Raw genomic sequence first — 14,291 nt, forward strand, 5'->3', positions numbered from 1 at the left:
CCAGAACTAAGGTTCCCAGACATAGTTCTGCCTGAAGACCAAGTCCTGGCTCTTCTTTTGATGTCGGCAGAAGTGCCCAAGCGTTCTATTGAGGAGTATTTGATGCTCTTCAGGCATTGTACAAAAAGGTCGGCAGCTCAGTGGCAAGTGGTCATCAGAAGGACCTATCCTTGGTTCCAGACCGGATTTCGGTTGTTTGAGAAGGAGCCAGAAGATGAAGCCGCTAGAACAGACTTCAGGAGGAAATTTCTGAGCATTACTCTGCCCAGAGATCTACCCCATGGTGGGGGCAAACCTCCAAACTATCATCTGGGGGCAGAAGTCTACCATCCCAACTTCTGCGCAAGGCAGCTTGGTTGTCCCCAACTCATTCCGCTGAAATCATATCGGAGTTGTAACCGGGCCTCTTCTTGGAGGGATGCAGATGATCTGGAGGTGCACAAGGATGCTCGGTGTGCAGTGAACAAAATCAACAATAGCACGGATGCCCTCTATCCCTCGTGGGAGCTGAATTCCTGCAGTTCTGCCGACTTTGACGCATGGTGGAAAGCCAGATTCCAAAGTCTGCCTGCTTCTGTCACTGCCATCAAGGTGCTTTTTGATGGTTGGGAGAACTGGGCCATCTTTGCGGATGGGGATGCCAAGACGCAAATGATCCAGACTATCAAAGACATCAACGCACAAATCATAGAAGGTAGATTTCTGATTCTGTCTGGGATTCATTCTGTCTTGATGATCGATTTCTAATGTCTATTCTGTCTGTATCAGATCCTTCTTTGACCAGCGTAGGTGGGCAGTCCGTTCATGCTGGAGAAGTGATTGGTAAGTCTTTTTCTTTTTAATTCTCTTCTGTCTTTTCCTGCTGGATTGGTTTCTAATGTCTAATGCCTTGGTGTAGTCTCTTCTGTTATAGCTGCCGGGGACTTGGAGCTCCCTTCTGCAGATGAAGGAGATGAGGTCCAGGCAGAACAAACCCCTGCTGAGGCCGCTCTTTCTGGCAGAAGAAAAAGAAAAGGACCTGCTCCTCCTTCGGACAATACCACGCGGCCTGGTATTTCAGGTAAGCTCGTGATGTTCCAACCATTCCCTTTAAATTTATTCTGTCTTGCCTCTTTTCCCTAATATTGCTTTTTGTTCTGTGCAGCTGGAAGTCCTTCCCCTCCTCCTACCAAGTTGAAAAAACTCAAAAAGAGGAGTGAGGAGGAGTATGTTGCTGCAGAAGAAACGGCAGCAGTTCCCATTACTACCTCTGGGACGGATGAAGAGCTGCGAGAGGCTTTTGAGGAGGTGGAGCAGGAAAAAGAACTGGAAGAGCTGGAAGAGACGCCTCAGGAGAAAACGGCAGTGGTGGAAGAAGAGGTGAGTTTTATTCCCGTGATCTGCATCAATTTCCTTCTTCCCCCATTTCTTCTGTTCTGACCCCTCTTTTGTAGGAGGAGATCCCTGCTGAGGTGATTGCAGAGAGCATTGCCTTGGCACAGAAGCAACAAGGGGGTCCAAGGGCTGAGCTAACTAGCTCAGAACTGGCCTTATTTGAGGATGCCGAGGCAGAGCACTCTACTACCGTTCCAGCGGCTGAGGATCAGGCGGAGCAGTCTGCATCAGAGCTTGTGGATCAGGCAGAACTGTCTGTTGTAGTTCCGGAGGCTGGAGTGGAGACAACCGCCGCTGCCCCTGTGGTTGTGGTAACCTTCTTTCTTATCTGTCCACATTTTCCTGCAATTCTCCCCCCCTTTTTTTTTTAAAACTGTTGTCGCCTTTTCAGGTAGAAGTGCCTACAGTCGTTGGCGTCTTGGCAGCGGTGACCAGTCCCCTGAAGCCTCCCATTGTTGCTGTAAGTCTTCACATCTTTTGGGCCTTTATTTTCCATTTTCTGCCTGGTCTCTAACTTATGCTTTCTTCTTGCAGATGCCCATTCATTCCCTTCTAGGGTCATCTGCCACGGCTTCTTTTGTTGATCCAGAACTTGAAGAGTTTGAAGCCATGGATCTGGATGCCTAATTGGACAGACTGGAGAAACTCAGCTCTCCTCCAGGCAAGGCAAAATCTAGGGCAGTGGAGGAGGCCATGGAGAGGTTGAAAATCTGGCAGTCCAATGAGCTGGAGTTTGATCAAGACAATGAAGCCTTAAATCAGCTGATGAAGGACCTGGACCTGCTTCACAGACAGAACATGGCTCCAAAGCCTATTCTTGAGATGGGCCTAAGCTTGGCCAGAGATGTGCTCAATCTGCATGATCGCTATGAGGATCTCAGGCCTACTTTCAAGACTTCTGAATTCTGCAAGGCCACTCATGAAGCCAACCTGGCTGATTTTACAAAGCAGAAAGCAGAACTGGATCAGATGGTGGCCGGATACAAGGAAGCCAGGGCTACTGCGGACAAGCTGGAGAAGCAGATTGAAGAGCTCCAAAAACAACTGGCAGAATGCAGGGAGGTGCAGAGCAGGCTTGGGGCTGGACTAAGTTCTAAGACCAAGGCTACTTTCCTTGTGCAAAGTATGGTTGCGGCTTCTAGGCCAGCCCTGGAAATTGCAGAGGCTTCAATTCATCAGGGGGTGCTGCTCCAGAAAGAGCTTTCTGTCAAGAAGGCGAACCTGCAAGAGACTCTTAGGAAACTAGGATTTTAGTTTCTTCTTCCTTTTTATTGTTTGAATAATTTGCCGCGAAGGTGGATATTCTTATATAATCTTTCAAAACATTTTACTGCTTTCTACTCATTCTTGATGCAATAACCAGACACGGTCTTGAAAGTAAAAGCAAAATGACTTTAAAGCAAAAATAGATCTAAACAAGATTCTTTTCAAGAAACAAAAAGGGTCAATCTTGTTCCTCTTCTATCCCGGGATCTGTTTGTACAGCCTGCGAATCCCACATGGTTGGGTAGAACTTCTTTAACCATTTACCATTGATTGGGGCAAAATGAATAACTCCATCTCAGTCCTGCAACCTGTATGCCCCCATTCCGAGGATTTGGTTAATTATAAAAGGGCCTTCCCATGTAGGTGACCATTTCCCATATCCCGCTATGTGTGCTCCAAGGAGCAGAATTGCCTTCCAGACTATCTCTCCCTCTTCAAAACTCTTGTTTCTGACTCTTTTGTTGTAGGCCCTTGACACAGCCTGTTTTCCTGCTAAGAGTTTGTTGAGAGTGTCAATTCTGCTTGCATCCAATTCTTCCAATTCCAGCAACATGGCTTGAGAGTAATCCTCGCCAGTGAGACCGTGTTGGTGAGCAACTCTAAGAGACTGGACTGCTATCTCCATGGGAAGAATTGCATCATGGCCGTAGGTTAGAGCATAGGGGGTCATGCCGGTTGCTTCTCTCTTTGAAGTTCTGTATGCCCACAAAGTTTCTGATAACTTCTCATGCCACTGCTTTGGATTCTTCTCCAGCATTTTTCTGATGATATTGATAATCACCTTGTTGCTTGATTCTGCCTGTCCATTAGCTTGAGCATATAAGGAGTAGATTGAAGCAGTTTGAACTTGAATGTTTCTGCCATATCTAGCATATCCCTAGATATGAAAGAAGAACCCCTATCGGTTGTGATTGACTCTGGAATACCAAACCTTTGTATGATCTGTTCTTCTATAAAAGTGATGATCTCTTGGGATGTTGTGGTTTTTACTGGCTTGGCTTCTACCCATTTGGTGAAATAATCTGTGGCAACGATAATGAAACAGTGCTGCTGGTTGCTGGCTGGATAGATTTTGCCAATGAGATCCATTGCCCATCCCCTGAAAGGCCATGGTTTTACTACTGGATTCATGGGAACCGAAGGGGCCTGTTGGATTGGGCCATGCCTTTGATAGGCCTCACATCCTTTGGAATAGTTGATGCAATCCTTCATCATGGTTTGCCAGAAGTAGCCATACCTTCTGATTAACCAGCACATCTTTCTTCCCCCTTGGTGAGCTCCACAGATCCCCTCATGGGTTTCTCCCATGACTTTCATGTATTCTGTCTTCCCGAGGCACCTTAACAGTACCTCATCCTTACTTTTTCGGACCAAATCTTCATTCCACATGAGGTAGCTTGTAGCCATGATCCTGACTCTTTTCTTAGAGGGCAGAGTGGGATATCGTAAGTAAGTCATGATAGGCTCCCTCCAATCATCTTCAGTGATCAAGGCAGAATTGACTTCTATCTCCATTCCTCTAGTCAAAACAGATGGTAGACTTTTCCTTCCTATCTTGATGATCCTTTGGACGCAGTCTTCGGGCATTTGTACGCCTGATGCCACCTGAGCCAGTTCATTGGCTGTAAAGTTTTCCTCCCTTGGGATGTGCTCCCAAGTAGCTTCTTTGAATTCTGTCAACAGATTTCTAGCTGCTACTAGATATACAGCCAGAGAAGGATTTAGACACTTGTATTCTCCAGCAATCTGTTTTAGGACAAGCATGGAATCTCCCAAGATCTCCACGGATTGGATTCCTAATTCTACCAACATCTCGAGCCCTATAATCAAAGCTTCATACTCGGCCCTGTTGTTGGTGCACTGGAAATCTAACTGGAAGGAATAGCAATGTCTGACCCCTAATGGTTCTTCCAGAACAATCTCTGCTCCTGAAGCTTTATCTGTCTTTGATCCATCAAAATATAATTTCCAAGGTGTGAGATGAATCGAGTAGATTGGATTGTTAAGGCAAACATGAGCTCTAGTTAGCAGATCTGCATTTGCTATGTCCAAAGAATCCATGTTTTCAATCTCCTCTCCTGGGTGATCTGCCAAGAAGTCTGCCACGGCTTGCCCTTTGACAGCTTTCTGGGGGACATACCTGAAGGTGAATTCTGTCAAAGCCAAAATCCATTTCCCAATTCTGCCCCTCAGCATTGGTCTTGTTAGCATGTATTTGATTAAGTCTGTCTTGGCAATGATGTAGATAGTGTGTGGCAGCATGTAGTGCCTGAGTTTTACAGCAGTGAAATACAAGGCCAGGCAGAGCCTTTCTATCACGGAATACCTTCTCTCCACTTCTGTCAATGTTCTGCTTAGATAATAGACTGCTTGTTCCTTTCCTTCTTTGTTATCTTGAACTAACAGACTTCCAATGGATTTTTCTGATGCAGACACATAAAGCTTGAGTGGTCTGCCTCTTTTCGGCGGGGATAGAACTGGTGGATTTGAGAGTAATGTTTTATTTCCTGGAAAGCCTGTTGATGCTGTTCTTCCCATTTGAATGTCTGTTCCTGCCTTAGCCTTAACAGGGAAGAAAAAGGTTGGATTTTCCCCGCAGAATTGGATATGAATCTCCTTAGAAAATTGATTTTTCCTAGGAGGCTCTGAAGTTCCTTCTTATTCCGAGGTGGTAGGGCTTCTATGATGGACTTTGCTTTATTTTTGTCAACCTCTATACCTCTCTGGTGGACCAAGAATCCTAAGAAATTTCCTGCTTGGACTCCAAAAACACATTTTTTGGGGTTCATTTTCAGTTTGTGTTGCCTCATTCTTAGGAATGCCTTTCTCAGGCTTGCTACGTGGTTTTCTTCCTCGGGGGATTTGATCACCACGTCATCTATATACACTTCCAAGGAATGTCCTATCATATCATGAAAAATGGAATTCATTGCCCTTTGGTAGGTGGCCCCTGCATTCCTCAAACCGAAGGGCATTACAGTATATTCGAAAGCACCTATATGTCCTGGACACATAAAGGTTGTCTTGTGGACATCCTGTTCTGCCATCATAATCTGGTTATAACCTGCATTGCCGTCCATGAAAGATAGCATCTGGTTATGGGCAGCTCCATCCACTAGCATGTCTGCCATTGGCATAGGATATTCGTCTTTAGGAGATGCCTCATTCAGATTTCTGTAATCCACGCAGATTCTGACTGCCCCTGTTTTTCTTTTGAGAACAGGTACAATATTTGCTAGCCAATCGGCATAGATGGCTAGCCTGATGAATCCTGCCTTGAGCAGCCTTTCTATCTCGTCTTTGACCTTTAGTTCTGTGTCCATAGACATTCTTCTTCTGGCCTATTTGACTGGAAGGTAGGCATCTTTAATTGGCAGCTTGTGCTCCACTAACTGCCTGTCCAATCCTGGCATCTCGTGGTAATGCCAGGCAAAACAATCTCTGAACTCCTGCAAAAATGCCATGAGTTCAACCTTGAGTGGTTCCTTTAACAGTGTGCTGATGAAAGTAGGCCTTGGATCTTCTTCTGTCCCTAAGTTTATCTCCTGTAGAGGATCCTCTACTTCTGGCAGGGAGTCATCCAGTGCTGCCGGTGCAAAATCTAATACTTCCTCCTGTAAAATTTCCTCCTCTTATTCTTTTGTGCTTTCATGAGTGAATTCTGCCATATTGATGGCTGGATTCTTTATGAAAAGCCTCCTTTCGCCCCAGTATATCAACAATCTTTTTGTGATGGATCGGATTGTTGCAGCTCGATCCTTGTCCAGTTGATTGGGACTAAACATCAGAGTTCTGGAAGTTCAGCACAAAAAGGTCTATTCCAATCCTCTAGAGAACTGGCTAAACCTTCTTCGATGAGTCTTTGGGCCGTGACACCATGGGGGCGGCCGTTCTGATTGACTCCAAGGAAAGTGAAAGGACCCAGGTCATCATGATAATACCTTGCTTCAAAGCACATGGCAGAGGGCAGGAATGGCCGTGGATCGGCCTCTATGATCTCCATGCAGCCTCCTTCATTCCATAGTGCTAACTGCTGGTGGAGGGTGGAAGGAATACAAAGGCTCTGGTGAATCCAATCCCTGCCAAGTAGCGCATTGTAGGTGGTGGAAGTAGTATCTATAACAAAGAATGCTATTTTCAACTCTTTGCTTCCGACTATGACATCCACGTCTAAGATGCCATGTATTTTCGTGATGCCCCCAGCGAAGTTGGTGACGGTCAATCGTGTTGGAATCAAATCCCTCTCTGTTCTGCCCAACTTGGTCAGCATTCTGTGGGGTAATAGATTAATGGCTGCACCTCCATCTACCATGATCTTGGAAATAGGAATACCCCTAAGATTTGCCGTTATAAACAAAGGTCTGAGGTGATCTGCCATTTCTCTGGTTGGCTTGGAGAAACAAAGTTGCTCTGAAGCTGGTTTATTAGCTGTTCCGCCTGTCCTGGGGTTGTCTGCTTGTGGTTCTGGTGGGTCCTCTGCTTCTGCCAATCTACATTCAAAGCTTTCCTGAGAAAAAACATCTCCTTCCAGAGTGCTTTCTTGTCCCTCGGCAGCCCTGAATTTACCTGGTAGGATGAATACCATATTAATTCCCAGATCACCTTGTAGGAGGTCTTCTAATTCTGCGCCAAAAGCTTCTGTTTCTGGGTCCAATTCTTCACCGAATTCCATTAATTCTTCCCCGTATTCTTCCGTCCAGTCATCCTGCTCTGCTACTCCGAGGGGCTCATTCTGATCATCTGCAGAAAGTTCATAGTCCAATTGCTCTTCTTCATGTTCCTCAGTGTGGTCGTCTTCTCCTTGTGACGGGGTAGACCCGGATTTTTCTGGTGCCTGCGTGGTGTCGGGACGACTGCTGGATGACAAGGCTAGATGGATAAGAGAGCTGGCTGGCAGTTCTGTCTTCAGTAATTCCCTTGACTGGCAAGCTCTCTGTTCTAGCTGGGGAAGTGTTTCAGGATTTTTTCCTTTCCTGGCAGAATTGGGTTGTGAAGGTACCTGCGTATCATTTTGGGTCTTAAGATATGTGCAGTATTGCCTCTGGATTCTCCTTTTCTGAGTTCTGGTTAGCTCCAGAGTCGGTCTACCGCTTTTTCCCACGGAATACCATCTACCCTCTATGATCGTTGCCAAGGGTTTTTCGTTTCCGGGTGCCTTGACTGGTATTTCCTTTCTGGGTTGTTCCATCCTCCTCTCGCTGTATTGTGCAGGCCTAAGACAGCTCTTCTACCTTGTTTTATCTCAGGATGAGGTTCCAATCCTGTCAAAGACACTAGGTGTGGGCTGATTTTGTCTGTCTAGGACCACCTCTAGCTCTGTTTCACATTTGCACCTACTGCAGAGCACCACCCCAGCCGAGATGGTCACTCTTGGTATCTGACTGGTTTCCCTTATGATTCTTCTGCCTCTACTGCAACCACCATCTGTCACTGGCTCAGTTTTCCTCTGTTCTGGCCAATTTAAGTTGACCATGTTGACTTGTGGTTGAGGAAAAGGATCCGTTGTGACCGATGGTGGTTTTTCTGCCAGTTTCAACCTTCCTGCCGTTATCCCTTCTTGTATTACATCCCTGAAAACAACACAACTATTGGTAGAATGGTTCCAAGAGTTGTGCCACCTGCAGTACTGTCTGCCCTTGAGTTCTTCCGGCTTCGGTATTCTGTGAGGTGTTTCGATTGCCTTTTGCAGTAGCATCTCGTCGAACAAGGCATCAACCTTGGTCAAATCAAAGGAGTAAACCTTGTTTTGCGTTGGCTTGTTTGGAACGAATCCTCCTGTGAATGGTGGTGGCTTTTGGTCTTTAGGTGGCTTTGTAAGGGCTTTGCAACTAATGGGATGTTTTAGTTTTGCCATTTCTGCCACTGAAACCTCTTTCTCTTCTGATTCTTCTGTATCTTCTTGTGATTCCACCTCGATCAGGTGGATTGAAGAAGAAGGGGTTTTATAGTATGTACCTTTGGAGGAGTTCCTCCTTTGCTGTTCTTCCCTGAGTAACTCCTCATATTTGGATGCCTTATCAGCCAGTTCTGCCAGATCTCCGAACAACATCCCGTCGAACCTTTTCCTGAGAGAGATTTTCAGGGCGGCTTGGGCCATCTGGATGAAGTGTCTTTCTTCCATAGGAATTTGGCACTTCATCTTGAGCTTTCTGAACCTGGTTATGAAATCTTGGGCCGGTTCGTCTTCACTTTGCTTGAGGGCAGCTAGATCACTGATGGTGACTTCTGGCTGAATCCTGTAATAGTAGTCATGGAAGACATTTTCCATCTGTTCCCATGTTTGAACAGAGTTAGCTGGCAGGCTGGTGTACCAGGTAAAAGCTTGTCCAGAGAGGGAATTGCCGAAAAGCCTTAATTTCAGTAGAGGGTTGTTCTCAATAGCTATGCATTGGACGGAGAACCTGCCTATATGTTCAACTGAGGAAGCATGGGGGTCCTCTCCATTGAACAGAGTGAAGTTTGGTACTTTGAAACCTGGAGACAACGGTATTTGATCGATATAGGCTGGGTATGGCTTTCTGTAAGTAGGCCTTTCCCCTCTTCTAGCCTCGGGCTCCATGATTTCTCTGATCATTCTTTGCAATGCTCCTATGTCATTCAAAGCATTGACGGGGGGAAGATTTTGTCCCTGCTCTGGCTGAACGTAATCAAACCTGGGCTCTGCTCTGTATGGTCTGGGTGGAACTTCCTCCCTGTGTTCTTCCTGCTCTTCGACTTTTGGATGATTCCTCCAGTTTGCCCCCGGTCTATTCCTGTCATGATTAGCAAAAAGGTTATTCCCTCCTCTGCCTCTCCTCCCTCTTGCAGGTGGAGGGAATGGATTAGGGTCCATCCTTCTGGGTCTATATGGCAATACTGCTGGTGGTTCAGGCAGAAGCACCAAAGGTTGATCCTGTGGGGCCACATGAGGTGGAATGGGCTGAGGTTCTGGCTGGTTGTGAGCCAGTGCCAGGTTATCTGGTTGGGCTGGGGCTTCATGTTCTTGATTAAGAAGGGCTCTTCCCCTCGGACCAGCCTGAATTTCTCAGTGGTCTGGCACTCCAGTCACCTGTGCAACTAGGGGATTTTCCTGGTATGGCCATGTTAGTCCTGGCGGAGGGCCATAAGGGAGATCCAACTGCTGGATTACAGGATCCGGGTTTGGGATTCTGGCCATGGCGGATTCTCGGTCCTTCCGGAACTGTCTGTTTACCTGCCATTGCATCATAGCCGTCATGTTATTGAGAGTGTCCTGGCTCCTTTGTACTGTGATTTCTTGTCGGAGTACTGACTCCTGTATTTGATTCATCCTTTTGGAGCCAGTCCTGGAACGTCTACTTCCTGTACTGCCGTGGGCAGATTGCCTAGCATCGCTTTCTTCTGACTCGAGGCCTTCCCTGAGAACCATCTTGTTTTTCTCCATATCTGATGTGGGTTCTGACTAGATCTTCCAGTATCTGTGAATGATTCTGTCAGAGTAAGTATACTGAGAAGTCCCACTGGGAGTGCCAAATTGTTCACCCGTTTTTGTGTTTACTCCTGAGATGGAAGGGCGAAGTTCCCCACTGGCTTGGAGACCACTTGTTGGTCGACAAGTCAGCTTTCTTTGGTGTGTGAGCGTGCCACTGCTAGCAATGTAAATTCTAGCAGACCTATTTTTAGAGTGGATAACTTGCGCCTCAAGTTACTGACTTCTAAAACAAATGATTGTGAATTTGGGTGAGGAATATCTCCCAAGTAAGTTCTTTTCTTGCCTCAGACTGGTGAAGACTTTCATAATTTATCTCAGTATCAAATGGTTGTTCTGGCCAAAATAGATAATAATAAGGTAGACTGTTTCAGGCAGAACTGCCTTTTACAAAATTAAGAAGGGAGAAATCAACTCTAGAAAGACAAAAAGATGGCTGGAATCCCATTTCTGCCTGGGTAGAAACTTCTGATCTGGGCTGGACTGGGTATGTCTGTGCTGGACTGTGCTATCAACAACTTTAGCTGCTTGGCTTCAGCTGTAAATCGATACCAAAGTTCAATTTTGGCAGAGCTTTTAATCTACTTCAAGCCTTGGGAGACTTTTGAGCGGGCAGAACTGCAGCTTCTTCAGTTTGAAGGGACAGAAGTGGCTATTCTCAAGGATTTAGCAAGCTGGAACTACGCTGTAAAATTTGTTGAGGTTTTCATATTTGTGAAAACTCAAACTATGTTTGTCTTGGCTTTTGCTGAACCAAATTTGTAACGAGAGGGATCTCGTTTTCAGAAGACTTATTTTCTAAGTCTGAACTTTGGAATTCTGATCTAAAGCTGTTTTTCTCTTGGGATCCAAGTGAGCTTTTGATTGTTTTCTTGTTTGTTTTTTTTTGATTGATTGATGAATTGAGTGTCCTTTTTTTCTTTGCCTACTTTCGTTTTTATAAGAGATCCTCCTAAGGAGGTAATTTTTAATCCTAAATAATGGGCGGCAAAAAGATCTCTTATAATGTAAAGTAAGAAGGGTTTCTTATCAATCAAGGCAGATAGGTTCTGAGCAGTCACCTCCTAAAGCAGTCCCCTCCCTGGTTTCCTGGGTGGCAGCTTTCTAATTCAACCAACGCCACCGTCTGTGTGAGCTGATTTATGGCAGTTTGGCTCTTTTTCTTTTGTATTTTCTGAATGGTTCCCTGTTTCCCGCTCTAATTTAGAAAGCGTGATCCGTGAATTCCTTGGGAGATGGTGTATTGGTTTGGAGCAAAATCTCAAACACAGATGGGTTTTTGATCTTCAATTGGCAGTGTTTCAGAGACGTCCCTCTCACATTTTAAACTTTAGTTGGAATTGCTGACTTTTTCAAAGTTGAGGCAATCACGTGGGTGTGTCTTTGATCCCTTCGGTTTGAACCTAACAAAAATTACGGGCTGATCTCTGAAGCCCATCTCGAAAGTTTCCACATTTGGGCTTTCTTTGGGCAGAGGCTTTATTTTCAACATTTCTGGTATGAAGCCCAATCTGTCTGGATCCTATTTTTGTTTTTCTCAAGTCTTTGGGCTGGGCAAGCAATTTTATCATGGGCCTGTCTTTCGGACTTGGGCGTGCCGAATTTGGGCCCAAACACCCACCTATAGAAAATATATATAGAACTTCCCCAAAATCCATACAAACATACTCTCGATACTCAAATATATTAAACCCACAATATATTGCCGAAGTGCTATACAAACATCAAATTCAACATTTGAATATAATATATTCAATATACCATTTAAAACATGATGGATAAATCTTTCATCAATAAAACCATGCGTATGATTAAAAACAAAGTCCACTCACAAGTATTCCCACGCTGTTTGACCATGAGAGGGTCCCGCCTGCTGAGTACGTGTGGTCGGAGCACCTATTTCGAGATACGAACCCTTAAGGTCCGTAGAACGAGACATCCTAAGGTCCGGTTACAAGTTTAGGAATCGCTCATGATTGGACAGTTATCGCTAACCCACAAACTTTGAATTATTGAATCAGAACATCCAGGGCTCCGATTCACGATCCGCAAACTCCTACACGTTTCTAAGAGTGCCTAGAACAACATATTTTAATTGAAAAACGATCCAACAGTCAGAACCTATCGAACCCGGATAACGCACAATATGCAAAATCCGTTCGATAGTCAAATGACGTCCGAATTGAGATTCGCAAAATTCTACGCACTCGTGACAACTTGAGGATCTCATTAGGACAAAATGTAGCTCCACCACTCTCGCCCATGCATCACCACATGGGCCGGCATCGCGTGGGTGTGTAGAGTAAATTCCAACGACGGAAAAACTCCACACCACCGCTCACCCTTCCTATCCTAGATACTACTTGAGGCAAGGATCCCTTCATTCAACTATGGAAAGGTCCAAAACGGATGGCAACTGACTGGAATTTCACTTTGAAATCCGGCCAAAATAGGTTTTCAAATTGATTTTCTAGACAGCAAATCGATCCAATCCTATCCCATAGGCAACTAGAGCAGACAAAAAGAGGAAGGAACCCCACCTGTTTCACCGGGTTTGGGCAGCGGAGACGGTGGCGCAACGTCGGGAAAAATCCGATTTGAACCAGTCGATACCGTTGGCGATTCTTGAGTTTTTCGGCGGGGAAAACTGGTGGCTCGGGTTCGGGGCTTCAAGAGGAGTCGATCGTGATCGGTGTCACGCCCAGTCGTGGCTGGTGCTGGGAGAATCGAAGAGAGAGAGTGCTCGGGTCGGGAAGAGAGAGAGAGAGAGAGAGCGAGAGAGAGAGGCTGAGCGCGCGAGGAGAGAGAGAGAGCTGAGGTGAAAAATCTGATTTTTACCAAACATTTCAAAATATTTGTAAGTTTGCCACTGGAAGTATTTTGATCGCCAAAACTTCGTTACAACTCCGATTCAAGCCCACCGCATGTCTACGAATTCGTCTCAGTACAACCTACCCAAAAATATCAGTCGTTGCCCCAAACTCTTCCCGAATGAGAAAATGACTAAAATACCCCTACCCCCAAGGGTAAATTCGTAATTTCACTTAAATAAAGTACAGTAGGAATTAAATTCTTAGTCGGGGTGTTACATGAATGAGATAGGTATATTCGGTGGGATACCACCGAAAGAAGGTAATGATTTCAGTGGTAACCCACCGAAAGTAAAATTAATTTTCTTACAGACCATGTTCAATTTCGGTGGACTACCACTGAAACAATGCAACCATTTCGGTGGTAACCCATCGAAAGTAAAATCCAATTTCGTTATATACCCACAAAGTTGAAATCAAAAATTAAAATCAAACTTTGGCTTTTCAAAAGTGAAATCAAACCTAGGCTTAATCAACACTTAGAAACGTAAATATAGAAATCAACACTTGACAGATTGTCTATGGAGGTTTGCGATGGCTAAGGCGATGGTGGTTTGCGATGAGGTGAGGCGTTTGGGGTTGGCAATGGTAGTTTATGATGGGGTTGGGGTTTGCTGCGATGGCTCTGTTTCAAATTGGATGGGGTGTGCGATGGAGTTTGTTGAAATTTGATAGGGTGTGCGATGAGGTGTGTCTGCAAGAGGAGAGAATTTTTGATGGGGTTGGGCTTGATATGGGATGGGGTGGGGTTTGATATGAGATGGGTTGTGTCTGAAAGAAAAGGGGGTTTCGATGGGTGGTGTATGATATGGGATGGGGTTTACTCAATAAGTTAGGGAATGGGGTTCATGAAGACAATTTAGGAAGAAAAATGGGGCATAGTGAGTAAATTTAAATTTTATTAAAATTCAGTGAGGTGTAAAGAGAATGTGGAGTGCAAAGAGCAAATAACGGGGTTCATATAGAATTACCCAAAAATAATTGGCCATCACACGTGTTAAAAATCATATCGAGGAGGACCAGTGATGTGCACTAGTAGTCATACAACATTCGAAAAGGTTGTAAGAATTAAATCATACCCGACTCAAAATCTAAGAAACTTGACTAGTAAAATGATACTATATCAACTAGGTACAAAAACACATACATTTAAAATATGGTGCAATGTAATAGTTGTGTGTGACTTACCTTAATTTGTTGATCAATAATTGCAGTTAAACCATGTTGAAACCTGTCATCAATGAATGAACCTCTCTGTTCCTAAACTAAGTAATTGAGCTTGTACAAGATCGAAAAATGCGCAAGCAACATTAGATGGTAGAATGTCCCCACAA

The 14,291-nt window shown here is 44.9% G+C and overlaps 1 protein-coding gene across 1 annotated transcript; it reads right to left on the reverse strand.

The window, feature by feature from the left end:
* On the reverse strand, positions 2,936–5,963 carry LOC109946532. Its single transcript, XM_020554717.1, has 4 exons — positions 5,619–5,963; positions 4,781–4,909; positions 3,572–4,584; positions 2,936–3,335 (listed from the first exon to the last, which is right to left on the reverse strand). Exons 1-4 carry the CDS (start codon positions 5,961–5,963, stop codon positions 2,936–2,938), a joined length of 1,887 nt encoding a protein of 628 aa, XP_020410306.1.

The sequence above is a fragment of the Prunus persica genome, chromosome G1 (assembly GCF_000346465.2).
Source record: "Prunus persica cultivar Lovell chromosome G1, Prunus_persica_NCBIv2, whole genome shotgun sequence".
NCBI classification, from domain to species: Eukaryota; Viridiplantae; Streptophyta; class Magnoliopsida; order Rosales; family Rosaceae; genus Prunus; species Prunus persica.

Coding starts and splice junctions, on each gene's coding strand:
- LOC109946532 (XM_020554717.1), bottom strand. CDS start 5,963: ATGGACACAGAACTAAAGGTCAAAGACGAGATAGAAAGGCTGCTCAAG. Junction 4,910..5,618: donor TAGGTGCTTTCGAATATACT/GTAATGCCCTTC, acceptor TGTAAAACTCAG/GCACTACATGCTGCCACACA. Junction 3,336..3,571: donor GAAGAACAGATCATACAAAG/GTTTGGTATTCC, acceptor GTGGGCATACAG/AACTTCAAAGAGAGAAGCAA.